The sequence below is a fragment of the Schistocerca serialis genome, chromosome 1, assembly GCF_023864345.2.
Source record: "Schistocerca serialis cubense isolate TAMUIC-IGC-003099 chromosome 1, iqSchSeri2.2, whole genome shotgun sequence".
Classification (NCBI taxonomy): domain Eukaryota; kingdom Metazoa; phylum Arthropoda; class Insecta; order Orthoptera; family Acrididae; genus Schistocerca; species Schistocerca serialis.
This window is the reverse complement of record NC_064638.1, coordinates 88,095,486-88,122,792: the sequence shown is the minus strand read 5'-3', so window position 1 is coordinate 88,122,792 and position 27,307 is coordinate 88,095,486. Positions and strand designations below refer to the sequence as shown.

At 43.7% G+C, this 27,307-nt stretch overlaps 1 protein-coding gene across 2 annotated transcripts in view; it reads right to left on the bottom strand.

The window, feature by feature from the left end:
- Positions 1–27,307, bottom strand: part of LOC126462281 (pyruvate dehydrogenase E1 component subunit alpha, mitochondrial-like) — a 107,305-nt gene that overhangs the window by 63,196 nt on the left and 16,802 nt on the right. The window contains exons 2-5 of one of the 2 annotated variants that reach the window (XM_050096060.1): positions 20,231–20,302; positions 7,741–7,806; positions 7,473–7,646; positions 7,159–7,377 (exon numbers count right to left, since the gene is read on the bottom strand). In XM_050096060.1, coding sequence (XP_049952017.1) covers positions 7,159–7,377; positions 7,473–7,646; positions 7,741–7,806; positions 20,231–20,302 — 531 coding nt within the window. The remainder of the gene's footprint in view (positions 1–7,158; positions 7,378–7,472; positions 7,647–7,740; positions 7,807–20,230; positions 20,303–27,307) is intronic. The other variant, XM_050096061.1, reaches the window with a different exon arrangement.

Genomic DNA, 27,307 nt, shown 5'->3' with positions numbered 1-27,307 from the left:
CAATATAAATCACGCAAATCTGAAGGCTGTGAATTCAACTAAATACTAGGGGATTACAGTTACGAATAACTTAACCTGGGACGATCAAATAGATAATGTAGCACATCTACCAAAGTGGCTGCTTACACTAGACCTGTCTGCGCTCTTCTGGAGTACTGCTGTGCAGTGTGGGATATGCATCAGATAGGATTGACGAAGGACATCGAAAAAGCTCAATGAAGTGTAACTCGTTTTGTATTACCATGAAATAGGGGAGAGTGTGCCACAGATATAATACCTGAATTGGTATTATTAAACCAAAGGCATTTTTCACTGTGGCAGAACCTTCTCATGAAATTTCATTCACCAACTTTCTCCTCTGAATATGAAAATCTTTTGATGACACCATCCTACATAGAGAGAAATGATCATCATAATAAAACCAGAGAAATTAGAGCTTGCACAGAAAGACTGAAGTGTTTGTTTTTCCCATGTGCTGTCTGGGAGTCAAACGACAGAGAAACAGTTTAAAGGTGGTTCAATGAACCCTCTGCCATACACCTAATTGTGAACTGTGCAGTAACCATGTACATAGATGTAGAATACATTTTGTTATGAATTTTCATTATGGTGGAACAAGCTATTTTAAACTATGAAGGAACAAGCTATATTAATGTGTTTCACGGAATTCTCCCACCTGGGATTTCTGGAAGGCCAGAGGTGTGGGGCTTCGAACACTGAACTATTAGCAAAGACTGAGAAGCAGGGCATTCCTTGAAATGTTTGAAGTGATAAACTATGGGTAAGAAATCATTAAATTAAACTTGATGGTTGTTTAGAACACCACAATGCTTTCTTCACTTATTGTGCTTCTACTGGAGGTGGTATTCCCTTGCCTTCTTCCAACCAGTGAGGTGACTTATCCAGCAGCGTTTATTTTTTTTTTTTTTCCTGTCCCGACATACTTGTGGGTTTTTTGAGGTCTAATGTGCTTAATGTTGAAGTCCTATGGATATAACTATACCCGACAGTTTGTTGGTTTATTTATAACAAATGATAAAAACAAAGTGGAAGAGATGACAAAGCCAGCTGGAAGAAGAGGTCAAGTTGAGGGTCCTCCAAACCCAGCTCCTGGTGGGAGATGCCCCAACCCCAAATACCCTGCCCCCACCTCAAAAACAGAATAAAAACAACTTTTATGGAGAAAATGGAAAACTACTTCGATTATCCACGAGTCGGCCACCAATATTAGAGGCAAAGAATACAGAAGAACACGATTAGCATGGAGGGCCAGGAGGAGGGAGGCATTCCACTAGGATGCAAGCTACTGTCTGCATGGCTCCGTAACAATACAGAGGGATGTCTCATTATATAGAAAAATCTAGGATTAATGGCATGATGAGTTCCTTCCAAAAGCAGGATCATCAAAGTGAATGTTGGATGAGTAACCACTTCTCTAGCCAAAAGTTGGTCAGTTTATTCCCTGGGATACAACTTGGGACCAGAGAAATGCAAAAGTAGGCTGTACAAATAAAGTGAGAGAGAAATTATAAACAGCCAATATCATGGAGAGACAAGAGTAACATCAGTCAATAGCCTTTTGACTGCTCAGACTCACTATAAATTAAAATGCAGCCTAGAAAGGTTTGTATTGTTAAGCATAGGGCTCTTATGGCCAACAGCCCCACTGTGAAAACATTATTCAGACCCTTAAAATGTATCATGGTCCGGGTACTAACTGAGGTGTGTGTGTGTGTGTGTGTGTGTGTGTGTGTGTGTGTGTGTGTGTGTGTGTGCGCGTGTGCGTGCGTGTGCGTGCGTGCACGCTTGCGCACGCTTCTGTACCTTGTCAATGCAATCTGACAGAGGATATGAAGGTACAACAGAAGTACACAACTGCCAGTTGCCTCTTTGAAGAATTCGACATGTTAAATGCTCAGTCAGGTGGCGATAGGGAAGTGTCAGGATCACCACGAATTGTCACTATCACGAAGATCATAATGTAGTGACTACTTTAGCAAAGCAATGAGATTTAGTGAAGGGATCATATGGTTGATGGTAAAAAGGATGCCAAGGGCAGCACTGAAGTGGATACGAGTATTGTCCTTGACGACAGAGAGATGAAGACAGGAAAGAAGCTGGTCAATCAGAAGACCCCTACCAGACGACATGGTGCTTTCCCCTGAGGGGGATCCCCAAGGACGAAAGGGAATATAACTCATGGATGAAGGTGGTCATCTCAATGTAAGTGCCCTGCCTGGAGGTAAATAAATGTTACAAATGGTGATCACTGGGATCTTTTGCACTTGCACTTCTAAGGCTCCCAATGTGTTATGCAGGGAAATCCATTCCCTGATGATGTCTGTGTGAACCGTGGTGGTGGTGGTGGTGGTGGTGGTGGCAGCAGCAACATGTACAGGATGCTCAACAGCAAGATGATCAGCACCCTTACTAAAATAATTACAGACAAATGTCTCTATGCCCAGACTATAACTACACAAAAGCCAAATTGTATTATCGGGAACTGTGCCTGTTTCATCAGTGGAAATGTAGAAGATGAAGCTATCACCCTAAAGACAAATTAAAATCGTTTACCTGAGAAGCTATGTAAAAGGTTGGACAAAACACAATTTATTAAAACACAAACTAAATTTGATTCATCATGTATTTGAAGGTGGCAGGTCAACTTGAAAATGGGTTGCAACCCTTATATCTTGGTATAAAATACATCGAGCTAAAATTCATACAGATATCTGTACAGCATAAGCGTTAATACTGATGGATCCTCCCATCAGAGGAGGAATCCACGTTTCACAGTACAGTGCCCTACACAGAGGCGCATTAAAGAGTACTTTCCTCACGCTGCAGTGGATGGAAGGAGGAAAGCAATGACTGTGTTCTTTGTTTCAATGATCACAGTATGTTGCTCCTCAATCCTAACCATTATTCCTTGCACACGCACATGATTCTGTGCCTCAACAGCAAGGTAACTGTATCTTCATGTTGAGGTGACTGTATGTGTAGGGTCAGCACATTTGGAAAATGTACTTTCCAATCAGGCATCCATAGCTGCTTCATTACCCTGACTTCCTATGTGCCATGGTATGCACTGGAATGACACCTCCTTGCCTTGGGTCTCTAACAGGAAAAGTGAGCCGTGAATTATCTACATATACCTCTCCGTTTGACACACATGATGCGTAGGCTCAAGGGCACTTGCAAGTTCGTGCAGATAAGGAATTAGGTAGTATGATTACTTTGCATCTGCTTCAGCATCCTCAAGATTGCATATAATTCAGCACCATACAATGTGAATGTATCAGGTAATCAAATCTTGAGAGCATATTCTGGAAATAAAGCACAGCCAATAGAATCTTCCTGCTCAGACCCATGAATGTAAACTACAACACAGTTGCAATGCTTGGCTAAAATTCTGGAATACATTGATTTAAAAACAGCCTAGGGTATAATTATTTTTGTAAGTTGATAAATCTAAAATAATTCTTGTCTCCTTACACACCAGGGCAGTCAGCGACATGAACCACTATGAAGCACAGGACTCTGATTCGCAGTAAGAGCCACTACGTCATGCTGTCAATATTCGCTGCTCCACTGAATGGGGAGCAACAGTATGGAATGCTACTGACTGGGGCCTAGAGTAGGCTGCACACATATTACACCATGAAGCTCTGCCACTGTATGAAGAGTAGTGGCTCACCAGAGGCTGTGAGTTTGACTGATTCTGTATACTCCTGTTGCCAACCAAATCCCCTCATGTACAGCAATGATTTTTTATGATAAGATGATCTAACTGAGTTGTAAACCCTGCATCTGTAGTCAAGGCAGGACTGCATGCCTTTAGTCCTTTGGCATTTATACTCTTCAGATGGGGTAACTGTGTCCGACACTCATCAAATGAGACGCCTGGAAGACTGAATGAACTTTTAAAATTGAGAACAATGTCCCTCATTTTAAGAATGTGCAGCTGAAAAAGGTGACATGGACAATTGAAATTAACACAAAGCCTCTTCTTTGAAGAAAATTGACCCCATTAAGTACCAGTGTCCTATTTTGAAGACAGAGCACATGTTTATTTATAAATACACAATAAATTATTAATTTGCAACTATTACTGTTATACGTCATTTGTTGATGCTTTTTATAACAAATGTATGCTTACAGGAAATTAAAAGCAATAATCCTGCCATTAACTGATTACTGAATTCTAAGGCACACTTTTCATTATTACAGGTATTTACTTTATCGACAATTTAGTAATATTTGAAATATGTGGCAAAGATCTTTTTGTGATTAATTATAGTCAACAATGTGTATTTTAAACTACTTGCATTGTTAGCTCAATTGGAGTTATATTCATTGTTTTCCATTTTATAAAATTTGGTGTACTCGAAATAGGACACTGGGATTTGGTGTTATCATTTCAGTTATTTGTATTGCTGCACGTTCGAATATGAAACTCTGCTACTGCTGATGTATTTTCTATTTAGAACATGATAATTTTACCAGATTTTGTTGCTGAGGTAAGTAACGACCCCTGTTATATATATTACAGGATATGAAGTTACTTTGAAATTTACAGCGTATTATGAAAGTATATTTATGAATATGTTACCCATTCGTAAATAATTCAGTTCCAGATGGACAGAGGTATTTACACATCCCTTTTCTGTAATTTGTGCTAATGTATTATTCTTTCATTTCACTTTATTTTATTACATTTTATTTCATTTCATTTTATATAGATTATAATGGCCTTCAGATGAGATAGATACCTCACTAACGAAGAAATAATAAACAGTGACGCATTCTATAATGCGGTGTCAGATGATCAGGACCATATTGATATCATCGTATGTCCTCCTGAAGTAGACTGTACGACCGACGAAGAAGAAGGTCCAGACGATGTTACTGGAACCGTGGAAGTCTCAGATGTGCCAGGGGCTATTGAATTACATTATGTTCCATTAGATAATAATGAAGAAACTGTATGTAAAACTTCACTGTCAGGTACATCCCAAGTTTCCAGAAGTAAATCGAAGAAGAGACATCTTACTGATGAGAAAAGCAATTGGAAAATGACACCTCCAGTTTATACAAGGCTGTCTCAAACTAGTGAGCATGACATCAGCACAAAGAGAGAGGAATTGAAGGAACAACTTTCTTCCTTGACTCCGAAGGAGATGTTTGAAGAACTTATGAATGAAAACATATACGAGTTCATAGTGAAAGAAACTGTGAGATATGCAGTAAATATGAAGAATATGCAGGATTTTATCCTCACAGTTGAAGATTTGAAGGTCTTTGTTAGATTTCTTCTTTTTGCTGGTTACCATAAGCTCCCTGCTGAAAACCTATACTGGTCTGAAGATGAAGGTGTTGGCATACCAATTATAAAGACAGCTATGTCAAGGAATAAATATCAGAAGTTGAAAACATTGCTTCATTTTCAAGATAATGACTTAGCCAATGAAAACAAACACGATCGCAGATTCCAAATTAGACCTCTCTTGAAAATGATAAATGAATCTTTTCAAAAATTTGGAATATTTGAGGAAATTTGTCAATTGACGAAATGACAGTCAAATACTACGGACGAAGTGGGCTGAAACAGTTTATCTGAGGCAAGCTTATTAGGTTTGGCTATAAGTTGTGGTCTCTTTGTGGAGCAAGTGGCTACTGTTTCAAATTTGATTTATACTTTGGAAAGGATCCAGAAGATACTGCAAGGGATGACCTACTATTGGGATCAAGAGTAGTCCTAAACATGCTGGACTGCATTGAAAAACCCAAGAATCATTGTGTGTACTTTGACAATTTCTTCACTAGTAGAGATGATCTGATTCATCTGAGAAACAGCAGCAGATAACTCCTCACAAGAATCTTGACCACCAAAAGTTGTGGAAGAGAAGAAGATATAATCTGAGGAGAAGGCTTCTATGTTGACCCCACAGGAACTAGATCCCCCCATGCTGTTGGATTCCGAATCCATGTCCATTGACGTAGTTCCATACCCACTGGTGACAGATCACAATGTGTGAAGTGGACCCCTCACCTCTCTAAGTGTTCGCATAGTCAGTCTGTCAGCAGCATTAACTCCCAGAGAAAAATTAATCAATGTCGCATGTTGATGTTTTTATGGAGTGTGATGGGAAATGGTACATCACTGTGTTGTGAATAAGAGTGTGTTGTTAAGGAATGTGTAAGATCTGTCATCTTGATTAAAATGGAACCACTCCATAATCTGCTGAAAGAAGACAGCTTCCCAAATATGTTTTCAATATTTTCCACAAATAACAATGGATTGGTAGAGAGAAATGGCCATCCATTTGTTTGGGCGCAAATCAGGAACTGAGGGGGCAGTAATTGTCTGAAACTTGCTTGGTTTTGTCTGCCTTCTATGATGTAGCCAACGTGGGAAAGTTTATAGCATGATAACCATCGGCAGTGAACTGCTGCGTGATGGGACAGTGAGTGCCTTGTTGCCACCAACAGATAGCTTTGGTTGTTTCACGATACCAAATATACATCATGAAACACCACATACGGTCACAGGCACATGCATGTGCATACTCTAGCTCATCCAAGGATAACAAAGCTAGTAAGTTTTCCTTCATTTGTGTGTGCCCATCAAAAGCTAAAAGCTTTCTTTAATCCTAAAATATTTGCAGCCTACAAGAACTTTGCTACAACAGATAATACAAGATGGTTTACTTCTAAGGAAAAGCAGCTGGCTTGAGACAATGGCCCATTAGAATAGCAGTTACTCACAATCTATCAGTGATGCACGAATCCCTACATGATGAATGAGTTATTCTAAACAGGGGAAAGTATACACATTCAAATTCCAAATTGTTCCTTTAAAAATTTTAAGAGACTGGGGAAAAAGATATGAATAAGGCATCAATCTGATGTGTCAATTAGTCTCTGTTTTCTAATGCTAAAAATAAATTGTTTTTCTTCAGAATGAACGTAAATCATAGCAAAACCACTTACTAATTGATAAATGCATATGAATTTGATGAACAAATTGTGTTTTGTTACTTTGTTCAAAGCATCAGCGTGTTAGAAAGTTGCAAATTTGGAGGTGAACTAATGAAACTAAATTGTTAGCGGCATGGTAAACATAAAATAATAGAAAATTCAAAAAAGTTTACTAACTTGAGCTCCAACAATTCCATTTCCACCATAGAAGTTATCGGCATACATGTGCATAGATCCTCCTTTTCCTCTTGCACAGCCCGATTTCCTCCCCGTAAGCTCTGACAGAACGACTGATGGTGGAATTCCCATCAGGTAAGTCCAACCATGAGCTCTGTAGGCAGTGATTACACTGTCCTGTGGCCTGAGAGCAGCTTTCATTCCCACTGCAACTGCCTCCTACAAAGGTGTAAGGATTCATGGTAAGGCACCACAAGTCAAATATTCGTCTCCTAGTACACAAATACAAGATAAATTTTCTTTATTAACCATACCTGACCAGAATACAAGTGACAAAATCCGCGTACAATTTTTTCCTTGTATAAATTTCCTGCAGCCGATTCCATTCGACGGATAACATGCATATGCTTATACAACATAAGTGCTTCATCACGTGTCACACTAACTTGTGTAGTTGGGCCAGAATCGAGTTTGTGTAGACGAAATGGCTAAAATATATTTGTGGCATTAAAGACAGCTTTAGAAGGATTGAAACAGGCATTCAGCATAATTTATATAATTCTTATTAATGCAGTACTGTACCTTTGTTTCAAAGTCTGCTTTAGTTGCAAAATTGCTCTTGCTTCCAAAAAATGATGAAAGAGCTTTCTGGAAAAAGAGAGGGAGGACATTTATTATGGTCTAATGTAAAAAATTGGCTGCCAGCACAATAAAAAACCATCGCTCTGCACACTGAATACCCAGTTGTGCACAAAGAGGCAACTCTACAGTAAAGAAGAATAACACAACTCACTACTTTATTAGAGAGGAAAGTTGCTACTGACCATATAGCGGAGATGCCGAGTTGCGATAGGCACAACAAAAAGATCCACACAAATATAGCTTTTGGCCATTGAGGCCTTTGTCAGCAATAGACACACACACACACACACACACACACACACACACACACACGCGCGCGCGCAAACGCAACTTGCACACACGTCTGCAGTCTCAGACAACTGAAACCACGTATCTCCGTTATATGGTGATTAGCGACTTTTCTTCTCTAATATTGTTACATTCCACCATGGATTTTCCATTGTTTGATAACTCATTACTTGGCAGTTTCAACTAGTGGGGAACAAACACACATTTACTTTGCACAGTATCACAAACAAATTTTATGAAATGCAATTTTTTGTGAATAAATTCTAATGAAATACATTTCTTTAAGAATGCACATCCACTCAAATATGGTGATATTTTTATTTTACTGCAAGGTTAAGAGAAAAATCAAGCTATAAAATGCAACATTAAAGGTTGCTGCATATATTTTTAATGTGGAATTTATGTCTGTCAACACAGCAGCATTTTTGGACCACTATTGGTTGGTTGGTTGTTTGAAGTTAAAGGGACCAAACAGCAAGGTCATCAGTCCCTTGTTTCAAATAGACTCCATTCTGCTAACAGGACATCTCAGTATAGTCAGAAAAATAAAACGGAAAAAGGGGAAACGTAAAAGGGCAGTCACGTTGTCATTAGTAAAAACAAATGAGGGAAGTTGGCAAGAGAACGGACCCAACACTATGCTGAAGCAGCATAGGCAAGACCACCTGTGACTTAAAAGGTACAACTGCTATAATGCAGAAAGTACGGATGGAATGGAAAAACTAACCAAGCCTTAAAAAGAAGGAGTAAAAACAGAGTAAAAGGGAAAGAAAAGAGGATTCCGGTCAGGGAGGTGAATCGGGAATCTCTGAACACTGCCTACAGTGGGAGACACCCAAACACTCACCGCCCTGCCCCAACACCAGAGGGAGATTAAAAACTTTAAAACTGAGAATAAAAACCACTCTCCCGGAGGAAACCTAGAACCAGAGAGACCATCCGGGAATCGTCAGCCAACATCAAAGGTAAAGTGTGGGGGAGTCTGTACTTAGCACGCAGCGCCAAAAGAAGGGGGCATTCAACCAAAATGTGGGCCACTGACTGGAAGGCTCCACAACCACATAGCGGGGGTGGCTCATCACGCAAAAGGAAACCATGGGTCAGCCTGGTATGGCCAATGCGGAGACGACACAGTGTGGTCGAGTCCTTGCGGGAGAGGCTAAAGGAAGAACGCCATGGGCCTGGATTCACCTTAATGGCACGAAGTTTATTAGACAGTGGAGTAGCCTCCCAAGAATTGGCCCATGACTGTGCAAAGTGGGATTTGATGTGAAGCCGTAAATCCGCTGCAGGAGGGGTTACAGAAAACGGGGGATAAGTAACTGCTCCCCCAGCCAAACGATCAGCGAGCTCATTACCCGGGATACCCACATGGCCCGGGACCCATAGGAAATCAATGGAACAATCAGCACGGTGAAGATCAGCGAGATGGTCATGGATGGCAGAGACCAAGGGATGGCGCGAAAAACACCGGTCAATAGCAAGAAGGCCACTCAACGAGTCCGTACATAACAAAACGCGGTGGTGTTGGGATTGTTTAATAAAGGTAAGGGCCCGGGAAATTGCCATCAATTCCGCAGTAAACACCCCACATGAGGGGGGCAGTAGATGATTTTCCGTTCCAACAAAGGACGTGAAGGCATACCCAACATGATCAGCAGATTTAGAGCCATCAGTGTAAAAAACAACAGCATCCCGAAACTCCCATAAAATTTGGCGGAAAAAGGAACGGAACACCACCGGGGGGATGGAATCTTTCGGACCGCGGCGGAGATCCATCCGAATTCGAGGCCGAGGAACTAACCAAGGAGGGGTGGAGGGGAGGGAGCGAGGAAGACAGGACAAAGAAGGAAGCCGAAAATCACGGGTAAGAGACGCAAGGCGCAGCCCAACCGGTAAACCCGCCCGAGGGCGGGAGTCAGGCGGGCGACGTCCATGGTCTGGGAATAGGATAGAATAGGAAGGATGAGCGGGAGAAGAACGGATAGTAAGGGCATAAGACACCAGAAGCTGGGACCGCCGAACAGAAAGGGGGGGGATCCCAGCTTCAACCAAGAGACTATCAACAGGGCTCGTAGGGAATGCACCGGTGGCCAAACGGATACCACGATGGTGGACTGGATCCAGCACGTGCAGCGTGGAAGGAGCAGCTGAACCATAAACTTGACAACCATAGTCCAAACGTGACAGAACTAGAGCACGATAAAGACGGAGGAGGAGGGAACGGTCCGCACCCCAAGAGGAGTGGGCAAGGAAGCGAAGGACATTGAGTTTTCGGAAACATCCTACCTTCAGGAGTCTGATATGGGGCAGCCAAGTGAGCTTGTTGTCGAAAAGAAGACCTAGGAAACGAAACTGTGGAACCACAGGCAATCTTTGTGCAGCGAGATAGAGCTCTGGATCAGGGTGGACCGTAGTACGGCGACAGAAGTGGACCACCCGCGATTTTAAAGGAGAGAATTGAAACCCGTGTGAGAGGGTCCATGCAGAGGCACGCCGTATAGCCACCTGGAGCTGCCGTTCTGCAGATGGCATCGAGGAGGAACTAACCCAAATGCAGAAATCATCCACATACAGGGCAGGGGCGACCAAGGGACCGACAGAGGCCACAAGTCCATCGATAGCAATGAGGAAAAGAAGGACACTCAAGACAGAACCCTGTGGGATGCCCGTCTCCTGGGTCCGTGGAGAACTAAAAGCAGTACCAACTCGAACTCTGAATGACCGATGGATCAGGAACTGGCGGATAAAAATCGGGAGTGGCCCCCGAAGACCCCACTGATGAAGGGTTAGTAAGATGTGATGGCGCCAGGCCGTGTCATAGGCCTTGCGAAGGTCAAAAAACACTGCAACCAAATGGCGGCGCTGGGAAAAAGCCTGCCGAACTGCGGATTCCAAGCGAAGCAAATGATCGATTGGAGATCGTCCCTCTCGAAAGCCACACTGGTAAGGAGACAATAGATCCCGAGATTCGAGGACCCAAGTGAGCCGACGGGCTACCAGCCGTTCAAGTAACTTACAACCAACATTGGTCAAACTAATTGGCCGATAGCTGTCAACAGATAGGGGGTTCTGACCAGGCTTAAGGACAGGAACCACAATGCTATCCCTCCACTGAGAAGGGAAGTCACCCTGGAGCCAGATACGGTTAAACACCCGAAGAAGATGGTGCCGTTGTGGAGCACTGAGATGTTGAAGCAGCTGGTTATGAATGGAATCTGGGCCAGGGGCCGTATCATGAGAAGAAGATAGAGCAGAAAGAAATTCCCATTCAGTGAAAGGTTCGTTGTAAGATTCTGACTCACAAGTGGTGAAACATAAGGTGACAGCTTCAGCCTGCTGTTTTTGATGAAGGAAAGCAGCTGGATAGGAGGCCGACGCTGATGCCACTGCAAAATGGGTCGCAAGATGTTCTGCGAGAACTAATGGGTCCGTACAAATGCCATCTGGGAGGTGAAGGCCTGGGAGGGTGGACTGCCGATGGCAACCTTGGAGAGAGCGAAGTGTAGCCCATACCCGTGACAGAGGGACAGTGGAACCAAGGGAAGAAACGAATCGTTCCCAACATATCCGTTTGCTCTGTTTAATTAAATAACGGGCTTTAGCGCGAAGGCGCTTAAAGGTAGAAAGGCTGGCTACAGATGGGTGCCTCTTAAAGTGTTGCAAAGCTCGACGGCGATCACGGATGGCAATGGCAATGGCCGTACTCCACCACGGGACTTGCCGACGACGAAATTGTCCAGATGAGCGCGGGACAGCAAGGTTAGCAGCGCGAACAATCGCGGCAGACACGTCACGTAGGACGTCATCAATACAACCCAACAAAGAGGGAGAAAACTCGACCTGTGCAGTATATAGAGGCCAATCGGCGCGGTGGAAAGACCAACGAGGTAACCTGTCCATCGGGGAGCGGGAAGGGAGCGTGATAATCAACGGGAAATGGTCACTATCACAAAGGTCGTCGTGTGGCGACCAGTGTAATGAAGGGAGGAGAGAGGGAGAAGAAAGAGAAAGATCAATGGCAGAAAAGGTACCGTGACCAGCACTGAAATGAGTAGGGGAGCCATCATTAAGAAGGCATAGGTCGTGGTCTGCAATAAATTGGTCTATAAGAAGACCTCGTCTAGATGGAAAGGCACTGCCCCACAAAGGATGATGAGCATTAAAATCCCCAAGGAGGAGGAAGGGAGGAGGAAGTTGCTGAAGAAGGGTGGTTAAGGCAGCAGGTGTAAGTGTCCTGTCAGGAGGGAGATAAAGATTGCAAACTGTGACTGCAGGGTCTAAGTGGACCCTAACAGCAACCGCTTCCAATGTAGTGTGGAGAGGAATCCACGTGCTAGCAATGTCTGTACGGACCAACGTACAAACGCCACCAGAAGCCCGCAAGGGTCCGACCCGATTTCGACAGAAAACACGGAACCCACGGAGGGTCGGTGAGTGAGCATCAGTAAAATGAGATTCCTGGAGAACCACACAAGCTGCTGAGTAGGACGAAAGAAGAGATTTTAATTCCGGAAGGTGACGATAGTAGCCATTACAATTCCACTGGAGAACCACAGAACGATGGTTTAAATGAGGGCTGAACACGCTAAATCCAGTCATACCGCCGGGTCCCCACCCGTCACCGACAAGGAGGGGGCGACATCCATAAACGACAGGTCAGAATCCGGTTGTGAAGCCGGGGAAGGGACCTCTGGTGACACCAGAGGCTCTTTGTCCCGGGACTTATGTTTCTTCTTCTTTTCAGGCTGAGATCGAGGAGGGCTGTGTGGCATAATGGAGCCAGCTGCAGCAAGATCAGGAACAGAAAGAGACCGGGCGACCGGGGGGCCGATAGACCGCGGCTCTCGCGGTCGCCGCGCTGCAGCAGACCTTTGACCTGGAAGGTGCCGGGAAGGGGCATCCCGGGAGAGGCGCCCTTGACCGGCAGACGCCGAAGGAGTGGGACACTTCTCCGGCTGGGGAGGGGGAGCAGCGCCCAGAGGAGAAGGGGTGGGAGCCGCAGGGGAGGGGGGAAGGAGAGGGGTCCGGGATGGGGGTAAGGAAGGGGGAGGAAGGGATGAAGATGTAACCAAGGCGTAACTAGATGTCATGGACACAGGGTGCAATCGTGCGTATTTCTTACGGGCCTCTGTGTAGCTTAAACGATCAAGAGACTTATACTCCTGTATCTTTTTTTCTTTCTTATAGACGGGGCAATCTGCTGAACGAGGAGAATGACTACCACGACAATTTACACAAACAGGAGGGGGAACACAGGGACTCCCCTCATGGAGTGGACGTCCACAGTCACCACAGAGAGGGTCCTGGGTACAGCGAGAAGACATGTGGCCAAAACGCAAGCACTTAAAACACCGCATAGGAGGTGGGATGTACGGCTTCACATCACAGCGATAGACCATAATCTTAACTTTCTCAGGAAGGGTATCCCCTTCAAAGGCCAGGATAAAGGCACCAGTATCAATACGATTATCTTTAGGACCCTTCTGAACACGCCGAACAAAGTGAACACCCCGCCGTCCGAGATTGTCCCGAAGTTCCTCATCAGTTTGAAGGATGAGGTCTCTGTGAAAAATCACACCTTGTACCATATTTAGAGACTGGTGAGGGGTAATGGACACGGGAATTGTGCCAAGATGGGTACAGGCACGAAGGGCCGCAGATTGGGCAGCCGAAGCAGTTTTTATCAGTAACGAACCCGACCGCATCTTGCTCAGGGAGTCCACTTCGCCGAACTTGTCTTCAATGTGTTCCACAAAGAATAATGGTTTGACACTGGTGAAAGTATCTCCATCAGTCCTGGTGCAAACTAGATAACGGGGGAAAGGTTTTGCCCCTAGACGACGCGCCTGACCCTCCTCCCAGGGGGTAGCCACGGAAGGGAAGGCCGAAGGGGCAAGAGAAGCAGCACTTGAGGAATCAGTACCACGCAGAGAGACGGCCGCAGAAGAGCGGCCAGAGTTTTGGACCCGTATGCGTTTCATCTGCATAGCGTCCGCCCTGATACCACCCACTCCGATCAGGGGCTCTCCTCACGGGCGCCACCCAGCCACAGCAAGGGCCGTCTGGCACGGCGGCCATTGCCGGGAGTTCCGATGCTCCAGGATGACGAGCAACCACTCCAAGGCATGCATGAGGAGGTCACAGCTCAGGTATCAGAAGTGTGATCCCTGTGTGTTCAGGGGGCTCAACCAAAAGGGTACATAGCGACCCCACCACACGGGCTGGCTACCGTGCTGGCTATGCACCCTAGCATCAGACAACGACGTAAAAGAAAAGGTGGAATGTACTATGAGGGCACACGTCGGAGACACTAGGTAAGGTGCTCTTCCCCAAATGGCTCACACTACGGAAGAGAAATTTTGGAATGGAGGTCAAACCCCAGAGGGGGACCAAGGAACGCCAAAAGGAGGAGATGATTACGCAAAAAAAGCCGGAGTGTAGAAACCAACAGAACCAGGAGGATAGCGGGGGCCAACATAAGCAAGGACACCAATAGAGAGAGAGGAGAGGGCGAGGGGAAAGGAGTATGGAGGGGAAAGGAGGGGAAGGGAAAGGAAAGGAAATGCAGCCCGGGAGAGAAAGAAGGCTGCAATGGCTCGGGGCCCCGTGCTCGCCACGCACGTATCCACGAAAGAGTTGTGGACCCCCTGGGGGGTTGGACCACTATTCACCATTTCACGTCTGTGATCTGCTATTTCAAGTACCAAGCTCACAGTTACACAGAGGAATGTAACAATGTTACATTCATATTTTATGAACAATGTTAAAAAAAATCTAGCATGTAGGTACCAAATGCACTAAGTGAAAACCAGAAAAATATGATGATTATGAGGGAACTTTTCCTTGCTTGTCATGAATTAACTTATCAATAAAAGTGAATATTATTATAAATGATTGTCATGGTCTCTTTATATCAACATTTGTATAAGATTATTAGAGGACATTAAAAAAACTAATGATAGTTCTGTTGGTTGGTGCTTTACAGTGCAAAACTGCTAAGGTCATAAGTGCCCACGTCATAATGTAAGAAAAAACAAGTACTACGTGATAACCTGAGGTGAAAAAGCAAAAATGCAATCAATCGACTTTAAAACAGAAGCAGGTAAGGACAAGGAGGTCCATAGCGAAAATTTCTCAAATCATCATTGAGATGGTGGATGTCCCAATGGGGGGTATCAAATTTGCTTCGCCATGCTGCTGCAGTGAATAAAAACTAAGACACAATAAACAGAATGCGTGTCTTCAGCTAAAACATCTAACAATGTTGAGGGCAAACACAGATTTGAATGTAAACAGTTAAGAAATGGACACATGATCAGGAAGTGGCGGACTGTCAAGGGTTGCGAGCAGTAAGACATGTGGGAAGACCAACAGAAGAGGGAAAGGACCGAGATAAAGGGATGGGGAAGAAATTCCTGGCACTGCCAGAAATTAACACAGACAGTACTATCAGCAGAAACCCGGAAGCCATTGTCAATGCTCCATGAATAGAGATGATCAAGACATTCCTGAAGACTCTGCTCAAGTAGAGGGGTTCATTAAGAGCTGCAGAAGACATAAATGTCATCAATGAAAAGAGAGGCTGAGATACCTGGTGAGAGACAATAGCGTTAATGGTTATGGCAAATAATATGACGCTGAGCACGGAACTCTGAGGCATCCCGTTCTCTTGAATAAAAGTGTCCAACAGAACCAAGTCCACACATACCTTAAAAACACAATCTTCTAAAAATTCCCAGAAAAAAAGGGACAGGTGCCCCGGAAGCCCTACTCTTGCATAACATGGAGGATACCTGTCCTCCAGAAAGTGTCATATGCCTTCTCCAAATCAAAAAATATGACCACAGCTTGGTAATTCTGCAAAAAACTGTTCATAATATGAGTTGACACAATGATAAGATAATCAACTGCAGAGTAATGCCTACAGAATCCACACTGGGCGTTAGTGGGGAGATTCTGAGACTTGAGCAACCACACTAGCTGACCATTAATCATATGTTCCATCACCTTGAAGACATTACTGGTGAGGGAAATTGGGCGCCAGATGGAAGGAAGGTGTTTGACATTACCAGTCATACGTATGGGAATGACAATAGCCTCACACCAGTGATGTGCCATACACCCAAATGCAGTTATATGTATGGAGAAGAAAACTTAAACCCTCCAGAGATAGGTGTTGCAACATCAGAATGTTAATGCCATCTGGTCCTGGAGCGGATGACTGGGACAAAGAGAATGAATGTTTAAGCTTCCTCAGTAAAAGCAGTATTGTAACATTCACGATTATGGGATGAAACAGATACTGTCCTTGCCTCTGCCAACTGATTCGAAGGGAGGAAGGCTGGATGGTAGTGGGTGAAACTCAAAATGTCTGCAAAATATCGGCCCAAGGTGTTGGAGATATCAACATGATCTACAATGACATTGTTCGCCGTGGTCAGATCAGGAAGTGGGGGAATGAACTGTGGTTCCTGAAAGCCACCAGAGATTATCCCAAACAGCAGAAGAGGGAGTAAAGCTGTTAAAAGAGCTTTGAAAAGAAAGCGAACTAGCTTTTTTGTTATCGCTGAAAATTTGGTAATATTGCACATGTAGCTGTTTATATGGATAGCTGATCACCACTGTGGGATGGTGTTTAAAAATGCAGATAGCTTGTCTCCAGGTGCAGTTTGCGCCGCGGCATGCTTCAGTCCACCAGTGGACAGGGGTATGTTGGTGCGAGAAAGATATGAGAGGTATGCAACATTCTGGGGCTGTAAGAATAGTGCTTGTAAGGTATTCTATCTGGTCACCAATGCAGAAGAAATGGCATGTATTGAAAGTGGCCAGTAAGGAGCACAGCTGCCAGTCAGCCTGAATAGCTGCCAGTTGGTTTGCCTCACAGATAGGATAGGCATTAACAAATGAATGACACATGGGAAATGGTCACTTGAGTGTGTGTTGGAGAGAACAGAGTACTCAAGACGATGAGCAAGCTGAGCAGTACATATCGAAACGTCCAAGTTGGAAAAGAAGTCCGGGGAATCGAAAATAAATGTGGGTGTACCCAGGTTCAAACAGATTAGATTGAGCTCGTTGAAGATATCTACTAGGAGAGAGCCTCTCTGACAGAGGCATGGAGAGCCCCAAAGGCAATGGCAGGCATCAAAATCGCCGAGCAGCAAAAAGGGAGGAGGAAGCTGAGCAATAACTTGCAAAATGTCTGCCCTGGTGACAGCAGAAGATGAGGGTGAGTAGATGTTGCAAAGAGACAAGGTGAAACCAGGAAGGGAAAGACAAACAGTAACAACTTGAAGCTGGGTATGCAAAGAAATGCTGTGACTATAGATGTCATCTCTAATGATCATCATGACTCCCCAATGATCCGGAGTCTCTACCTCTGGGGGAAGTTCAAAACAGACTGAATTTAAGTGTTGGGGGTGAAAGTGATCGTAAGGGTGTAATTCTGTTTCCTGGAGGCAGGAAACAACAGGACAGTATGATCGCAAGAGGAGCTGTAATTAAAACCTATTGGTTCCTATGTCGCAAATTCATTGCAGAATAACCATGTCCGATGACAAGAGATGGGTCAAATAAGGGGGCAGTCACAGAGGTGGCTGCCAAGTTTCAGAACAATCGCAATGACCAGCTTCGGGGGGCGGGGGGGGGGGGGGGGGGGAGGGGGGGGGCGATCCTGGTCCATTAGTTCGACAGAGGTGTTGGTATTTGCCTTCGGCTGGCCAGCGCAGTGGTTGTTGATGGTGCATCCCAGTGAAACGGAGATTATCTGGGTGAGGGTATAGCATGGTGACATCGCTGAGGAAGAATGTCAAGGTGGAGAAGGGGAAGATCACCTTTGCTTGACTGCTTAGAACCTTAGGGTTTGTCAGGTCCCTAACAGCAGAAACTCCATAATAGACGTGGCTGTTGAACTGTATCCCCCAACAACAGTTAAAACTTCCAAATAATGGACAGCATGAAAGAATAGATGGTTGTGTAAAGTAAATGGCAACAATCATTATTATACTTTTGAATGTTTGTAAGTTAAAGTACACACTGTTTCTATTGTCAAGGAAGATAGCTTATGTACTGTAGTGTTAAGATGTCACAAAAACTTTCATTGAAAAGCTCATCATCATCATCAAGTCTATAGAAAGGAAAGCTTAGTGTTAGAGATATGGCTACAGCTCGTGCTGCTGTAGAAACAGATCAGTGAAATTTTAAGAAACAAAAAGGGCATTCCGAAATTGTGGGCTGAAAATGATATCAGTAGACAAGCTTTTTCCCAACACACCAGGTTTAGAAGTTGATAATTTGACTTTTGAATGGTTCTGCCAGGCTCCAGTTAGTGGCCTCTGATTTGTGAGACAGCATCTGCAATTGGCAAGGATTTAGGACTTTGTGATTTTAAACATCTGTATGCTGGTTTGACAAATTTAGGAGTAGACACAACATATCTTTTCTACCCGTGTATGATGAATCCAGTTCAGTGGATGAAAGCATTGTGTCAGATTGGTGAAAATGGATAACAGGAATTTATGGGAGCTACAAAGAAAAACATTTTCAACTTTGACAAGGCTAGTCTTTTCTTCAGAATTCTTTCCATTAAATCATTTAGTTTGAAAGGAGACAACATTTCGAAAGAACAAGTCACTGTTCCACTGTGTGCTAATATGATGGGCAAATTTTAAAAGCCTTTAATTATTGGTAAGGTTGCAAAGCTTAGATGTTTTAAGGGTATTGTCTTGAGTAAACTGAAAATGAAGTGGTATGCTAATAAATGATTTTGGATGACGAGAGCAATAATCAGTGAATGGTTGATGGCATTTGACAGAAGAAATGAAAGACATAAGAAAAAGTAATTTTGTTTATGGATAATGCCGCTTACCACTGCAGTGCTGCACTAAAAAAATGCAAGAATTTCTTTCTGCTGCAAAATTTAACTGCCCATTGTCAATTACTGAATGAGGAAATTATTCAAAATTTCGAAGTGTTTTACAAGTGGAAAGTGTTGAGACATTTTGTCTCTCAGACAGACAATTTTGAATCAAGGTATGAACTCTGGAAATCTGTCATGGTACTGCATGCAATTCTATGGATTTCTTCAGTCTTAAAACAAGTAACATACGTTACATCGGCAACTGTTTCAAGAAGGCAGGGTTCATCTTTAATGACCATGCTTCAGCAACTGATGACAGTGTGTGTGTGTGTGTGTGTGTGTGGGGGGGGGGGGGGGGGGGGGGGGGGGGGGGGAGGAACACACATCAGCAAAAACTTGAGACTATAGTAGAGGGATCTGGTGGCTCCGAAGGATATCCCAATATTGATTATCCAGTGTTCACAGAAGTTACATCAACTAGTATAAGTGAACTCAAAACAAGAGCTTCATCAAGAAGGGTGAGGTGACAATGTTGACAATAGACAACAGGATTGAATTGAACCACACTTTACTCCAGTTTCAAGTAAGCAGGCAGCTGAAGAGGTAAGAAAATTTAAATACTACCTTTTAGAAAAGTGATGAAGAGGGACTCAGTTTAACTTTAGCAGTTAAAACATGTACCAAGTTGACAATTATAAGTGACACTCTTGTTCAGAGAAAAATACATGATTATTTCGAACCAACCATCTAGAACGTGTGAAAAAAATTTTTAATACTGTATTATACTAGTGTATGGGGATATTTTAATGAAGTACTGTACTTCAATGAAGATGAATTTTCACTAATTTACTTATACAGTATACTGCAGTACAATTTTCCCTGTACATGTATGTTATTCAGAAGTCTTACTGTATTATAATATTTTTAATAATAATTTACTGACAATGAGACACTCGTAGAGGATTAGGATGCTTTTTACTGTCATTCTTCACCTCTAGAGAGTTGATTTCTTTATACAGAGTTGCTAACAGATCTTGAACACACTGAAAAGTAATGTTCTGTTTGCTGTTCTGAACAGTGAGAAACTGCTATAATAATCCAAAAACACATACCCATCTTCTCAATGACTAATACAATTTGGTGGACAGGTTTATGACAGTAATGCGCGTGCGATCTCTCTCTCTCTCTACACACACACACACACACACACACACACACACACACACACACACACACACACACACACACTCTTTTAGTGTGAAACTAGTTTTTCGTAATTACCATAGAGAGTTCCATGAAGTCTGGTAACACACTGGCTGCAACTTCTTTACTCACTTTGTACCATGTTCCAAACTGGCAGCATTGCAAAAAATCAGCAATGCAATAACTCAGTTCACATATTTCAAAGAGATTACAGTTCCAGATTGCTATCAAGTACACTATGTCAATGAAACCATGCACACTTTAATAAAATACGTATCTATTGGAATAAGGAATGGTTGTTTTTCGGGATTTGTACTGCAGAGTCAAAATGTAATAAACCTATTCAAGGCAAACAAGATGAAAAATCTCTTAAATGAAGCTATGCACCTTCAATCTGTTTTCCAAGAAATAGCACCTAGTAACACTGAACCACAGCAAAATAAGAGATCAAAAATAACTTCTTATTGCAAAATGGTAGTATTTACATAGCAAAGAAAAATAAAAAACAATGCTATATTTTGAAGACCTGGGTCTCAAAGATCCAGCAAAAGAGAAAGATTTGGAAAAACTAGTTAATAGAACTAGTATGGGATTACCTCATGACTCACGACACAAAGACATGAAATGACATGAAATAGGCACCACACATTCTTTATGCCTACGTCTATGTTTCATTTTAGAAAACTCATTCCTTGTGGTACAGTTTGTTACAAATATATTCAATTTTGTAACAGGAACATTTCTAGCATTGCACTAATCTTCTATGCCGATTTGCTATAATTTGAGTTATTAGTACCTATTTACAATCTTGATCTATCAAAACATGTTTATGCATGACTGGCAATCTACAGTGAACAAAGATGTGGAGCTGTAATACAGGCAGAGGTCTTCCACATACAGTTACGGTCCCACTGCAGTCACAATAGCATTGACTGCAATGGCAAAGAGGGTTACACTCAGAACGTATACCTGAGGGGCTCGAATTTGATGTACATATTGGTTGCTGATGGCTGAACCTATCTAGACCTGGAACAATTGGAGGGATAGGAAATTGTGGTAAGCAACCCAGAAGCCCCACTTGTCCAGTACAAATATCTGTAGGATGTGATGGCAATTGGTGGTACCATACCTCTTCCACAGATCAAACAACACAGCAATCAGATATTGTCATTGTGCGGAAGCATTGCACACTGCAGATTCTAGATGGATCAAATGTTCTGTGGTGGACCACAGTGCCTGAAACTCAATTTGAAATTGAGATAAATATCCTCTGACTTCCAGGTACAACACAGTTGTTGGTTGTCCATTCTTCAAATTTGTTTATGCAGCCCATTCATTCGAGATTGGTCAATAATTAACTGATATTTGAAGGCCTTTCCCCAGTTTCAGGATAGGAATAATAATACCCTTCCACCATCTGAAAGGTAATACCCGTTCTTGCCAAATATGGCAGAAAAACCAGAAAATTTGTTTTATGCTGTCATTGCTAAGGTGTTAAAGCATTTGACTGTGGGTTTTTATCAGGTCCTGGCGCTGTCTCAATAATCTGCTAAAGCGCGGTAGAACTCCCATTCACTAAATGGAACTTTATGTGAGTTAAGATCTTGTGCATGGAAGGTAAGCAGTTTTGCTCCGCCAGGTGTTTGTGGGTCAAGAAAATGCTTCACTGTAGCATACTTTGAAACATTCAGCAATGGTTGCTTCTAATGCAGCATTTAGTGGCACCTGCACACTGAAAGTGTTAGAGTGTGTAAGCTTGCAGACTCCTGCAGACACACACTCGCTGTGTTAATCCAACTTTTTTAGTAGGATTTGTAATTTTTAACAATAGAGAAATTGGTTTCTGAGAACCATGTCTACTCAAGTGTCATGCAGTTTACAAAGTAGTCATTAACTGATGGAGATCGGATAGGTGACAATCGTAGCTACGACAATTCCTCTGAAGGAGCATACGAGAACTGTTGTTTTCTATAGCATGATTGGTGGTAGACTGCTGGTCTGTTTCATCCTGGGACAGGACATCTTGGCAGGGGTCCTCTTCTCTGGTGATGCTGGAGGAGGATAAAGCATCGGCAGGCAGGCACTGACTTGTGGCTAGGGCATGAGAGTGTTTTACATTCCTGGATTTTTTCTCTCTTGAAAACTGGACTTGTTGGCAAATGAAGGGGTGGTCTTCTGGACAACTGACACATGTAACAGGTAGTTTGCAGAGTCTGTCCTCATATGTTATCCTTCTGCATGTCCCCCAAGTTGCCTCAATGGTACAATGGGTGGACATGTGTCCCCAAACCTTTGGCACCCAGGAGGAAGAAAATATTGTTTAACATTACACCCACGAAACCTGACTAACCTTCACAGGCAAAACGTTTCCCCTGAAAATTAAGATAAAAGCTCTAGTGTACAACCCATTAGTCTTAGGTACACTCTGAATGAGATGAACAGAATGAACTCCACACTGCTCTAGGTTAGTGGCCAGTTCTTCATTTGTGAGTAGTGTTATGTCCCGAAAGAATATATGATCTTGAATCCTGACGAGTTTGTTACAAGGAGAGAGTTTGAGCTTGATACAGACCTAAAGTGTGTGTGATTGGTTAGCATTCAAACTATCTTAACAATAGAGATCCATTTCTTGTTTTCTCTACTGCAGCACTTATTCTGAACCTATTCTCAATATTTTCAGTGCAAAAAAAAGTGGCTTCGCTGTTGTAAAGGGTTCTCTGTCAGTTCTGGAGCACACTAAGAACAGCAAACTGTTCATTTCTGCTTGCAGGATTCACATTCCATGGAATGGCCAAAGCTAGAAATGCTGTGGAGGTAGTAAGTATCGGCATAAAAATCTTGTCTTCTTTCACCTGAGATGGCCGTGTTGGCATGACCACCAATATTGGCGAGTTTGATCCATTTCATTGCTGGGCATCTGCACTGATGATCTCACTTGACCTGATGCTCTCATTATGCACCTCACCACTGCAAAGGCTATCTGGCTTAGCAGCCTTTGCTCATTGTCCCTGTGCCCTGGATTAGACATGCCCATACTTCTTGGCATACACGTGGAGGTTACAACTCACGCATCAGGCAGTGTGATTCCCGCACTGTCGGGAGGCTACAATCATGAAGGTACAGAGAGCACATGATGATCCTCCGGCAAGCCACACTATAGGTGGACAAAAGGCCTTGTGATTCTCAAGTATCCAGCACAATCGATGAGCCACCACTCTCTATAGCAATTTTAATAGCACATTCAAGAGACTGACTGGTCTATAGCTATCAACGAAGTTGCAATTTTGCCTGGCTTACGGACTGGGATGATGGAACTGTCCTGCCATTGTGAGGGGAATTCAGTCCTAAGCCAGATTCAACTGCAAACCTTGGGCTGATAGCATTCATGATCCATGTTCAGATGTTGAATCATTTCACTGCCCTGTGTCACGGCCGAGGGCCACATCTCAAGACAAGTTGAGGGCTCTAAGCAATTCCCATTCATTAAGAGGGCCATTTTATGGTGCACAGCAGTTTGCAGAAAAAAATTGGCAAGCATCTTACACCCATTGTTTGCGTGCTTGAAATTCTAAACTGAGTAGTGAAGCGTTAACCAAGGACAGATAGGTTTGTAACAGACCAGAATGGACCAATGGCTGGTATTGGCCTATACATGGCTTGCCACGCATCTAAGGAGGAAATGCTCCCAGCATTCTTTTTTCCTCTGTTCAATTAAAAAAGAGCAGCTGCTTAAAGGTTATGAGGTTTGACATTAAGGGACCTTACTTATATACACACAACAAAAAAGTTTTGCATCACCCCAGTTCCCAAAACTCCTGAAAATAGACATTGATTGCGGATAATGTAACACAGAAACAGTCCACCTGACTGTTCAGAGACGTCACTAAACCCGATAAAAGATGTAAACAACCATGCATGAGCAGTGCCCATTAGACAGAAGGGGTTTGACAGCTGATCAGATCCAGTCATTCCACCAAGGAGGTGGTACACGACTTGTATTGTCTGTAGTTCAACCATGCCTAGAAGGTCAATACCGCGTTTCGGTCATATGTCCATATTGTTACTTTGTGCCAGGAAGGGCTCTCAACAAGAAAAGTGTCCAGGTGTCTTGGAGTGAACCAAAGCGATGTTGTTCGGACATGGAGGAGAAACAGGGACTGTTGATGGCATGCCTCTCTCAGGCCTCCCAAGGGCTACTACTGCAGTGGATGACCACTACCTACAGACTACGGCTTGTAGGAACCCAGACAGCAACGCAACTATGTTGAATAATGCTTTTCTTGCAGCCACAGGATGTCGTGTTACAACTCAAACTGTGTGCAATCGGCTGCATGATGCACAACTTCACTCCCGACATTCATGGCAAGGCCCATCTTTGCAACCATGACACCAAACAACATGGTAGAGATGGGCCCACCAACATGCTGAATGGACCGTTCAGGATTGGCATCACGTTCTCTTCACCGATAAGTGTCACATATGCTTTCAACCAGACAATCGTCGGAGACATGTTTGAAGGCAACCCCGTCAGGCTGAACGCCTTGGGCACACTGTCCAGCAAACACAGCACGGTGGAGGTTCCCTGCTGTTTTGGGGTGACATTATGTGGGGCTGACGTATGCAGCTGGCTGTCATGTAAGGTGCCATAATGGCTGTAGGATACGTGAATGCCATCCTCCGACTGATAGTGCAATCATATCGGCAGCATATTGGAAAGGCATTTGCTTTCAGGGACGACAATTCATGCCCTCTTTGTGCACATCTAGTGAATGACTTCCTTCAGCATAGCAACATCACTGACTGGAGTGGCCAGCACGTTCTCCACACATGAACCCTATCAAACATGCCTGGGATAGATTGAAAAGGGCTGTTTATGGACGACGTGACCCACCAACCACTCTGAGGGATCTACGCCGAATCACCGTTGAGTAGCAGGACAATATGGACCAACAATGCCTTAATGAACCTGTGGATAGTATGCCACGATGAATACAGGCACACATCAATGGAAGAGGACGTGCTACTGGGTATTAGAGGTACTGGTGTGCACAGCAATCTGGACCACCACCTCTGAAGGTCTTGTATGGTGGTACAACATGCAATGTGTGGTTTTCACGAGCAATAAAAAGGGCGGAAATGATGTTTATGTTGATCTCTATTCCAATTTTCTGTACAGGTTCCGGAACTCTCGGAATCACAGTGATGCAAAACTTTTTTGATGTGTGTATTTGAAAAGCACATCACAGCCCCAGATTGCCACTAATTATTTTTTTAGACCACTGTGTGACCAGCTGCTGGTGTTGGGGGGCCATGGAGAGGGAGAAAGGGGGAGGGGGCAGTTATGTTTCTGGAGTGTGAATAATTGCCCCAGCTCTACTCTGGAGATAGTCTGCCAATTCCCCAACTGAGGTGCCCAGCTAGGAGGACCGGTCAGATGAATGATGGCATGGTCACTACACAACCTTTAGAGAGTGGTCACTATCTTCCTGCACAACTTGAAATCAGAAAGTAGTACTCTATCAGGAGACACCTTTCAGATTGCTTGATACTCCCTAGAGGGGACTGCATGTACTGAAATCTCCAAGCAAAACACAAATGGTAGGAGAAGTTCCTGCATCATGTGGATCATGTTGGGATGAAGTATTTCCTTGCCAGGAGGTTGGTAAATATTACAGATGATTATGTCAGTTGCCATCCGATCTCACACAGCTATCACTTGCAAAAGTGCATGATGATTTTGTTAGCTGGTAGGTGCTTTAGAATGCAAAAGGTGCTGTAGGGTGCAAATTGCTAAGGTTATAAGGTCTGTATTAGAATGTATGAAAAAACAAGTGCTGCATAAAAACCTGGGGCGAAAAAAGGCAAAAACCCAATCAAGCAACTTTACAAGAGGAGCAGCTAAGGACAAGGGCATCCCTAGGAAAAATTTTCCAAAACATCATTGAGTTGGTGGAAGTCCCTGTGAGTGGCATCAAATTTGCTTTGCCATGCCGCTGCGGCGAATAAAAATGAGACACAATCGAAAGAACATGTGCCAGCCACTAAAACATCAGACAAAGTAGATGGCAAAAATAGATGCAAACGTAAAGGATTAAAAAATGTGTGCCAGATCAGAAAGTGGTGGATTGTCAAGGGTTGGGAGCAGTAGGTACAGAGAGGGGCAGGGTTGCCACTTAAAAAATGGCGGTGACTATAGTGCATTTAAAATTAATTGTGACTTTAGACGTTTGGCTCACTGGCGGGGACATGACGCCATTCCCAGATAACACCAATGGTGAGCCGGTTTCCCTTACCATGCTGCCAGCAGCTTGGTTGGTAAGGTGCCTCCGTTGCCACACCGGGGATAAACAGTATCACGTGGTGTCGCACTTCAGATGCTTCTGTGTTCGTTAGCTCTCTTTGGTCCTTAAAGTTTTTTGCGGTCGTCATGTGTTGTGAATAACTGTTCTCGTGTTGGCATTGCATTGATAATAACAGTGCAGCATGTCTGAAGGCACCAAACTGCGAGGTCATCGGTCCCTTGTTCCCAGTAAAACAATTACACAAGGAAAGAGGAAAAGAAAGGAGACATACAGCACAATAACAGGAGAAAGGAAGAACCAGAAGAACGACAGAAGGACAACCGGCACTACAATGGACAAAACAGGAAAAGAAAACCACAGAGAAAAGCAAGAAACAGATAGAAGGGATAAAAACAAGAGAGCAGATGTCTGTGGCTGCCCGACCATGAGAAGAAAAGGAAAAGCCAGCCACTCTGTGACACAATTAAAACATCCAGCCTAAAAGCATTAGAGTGGAGAACACAATAGGAGAGGACATGCGCTAAAACTTACATAGAATGATACAACCCACTGTCATGTATAAAACGTAAAACTAAATTAGCCGGTGAGGCGTTCTCTGCCAAAATTAATGGCAACGAGTCCAGTAACTGAAGAGTCCGCCTCAGGGCAGCCAAAGAAAGACAGCTCACGTAGATATTAGGGCCACTGTCAGCCGGGTGCCGCACCAACACTGAGGCGGGTCATCACAGCGCAGGAGGTAGCCCTGTGTCTCCAAAGCATGGCGAATGCGGAACCGACAGAGAACCACAGAGTCCCTGAAAAAGCCCCGCGTGGAGGTCGTAGTCTCCTTAATCGCCGGCAGTTTGTTGTGCAT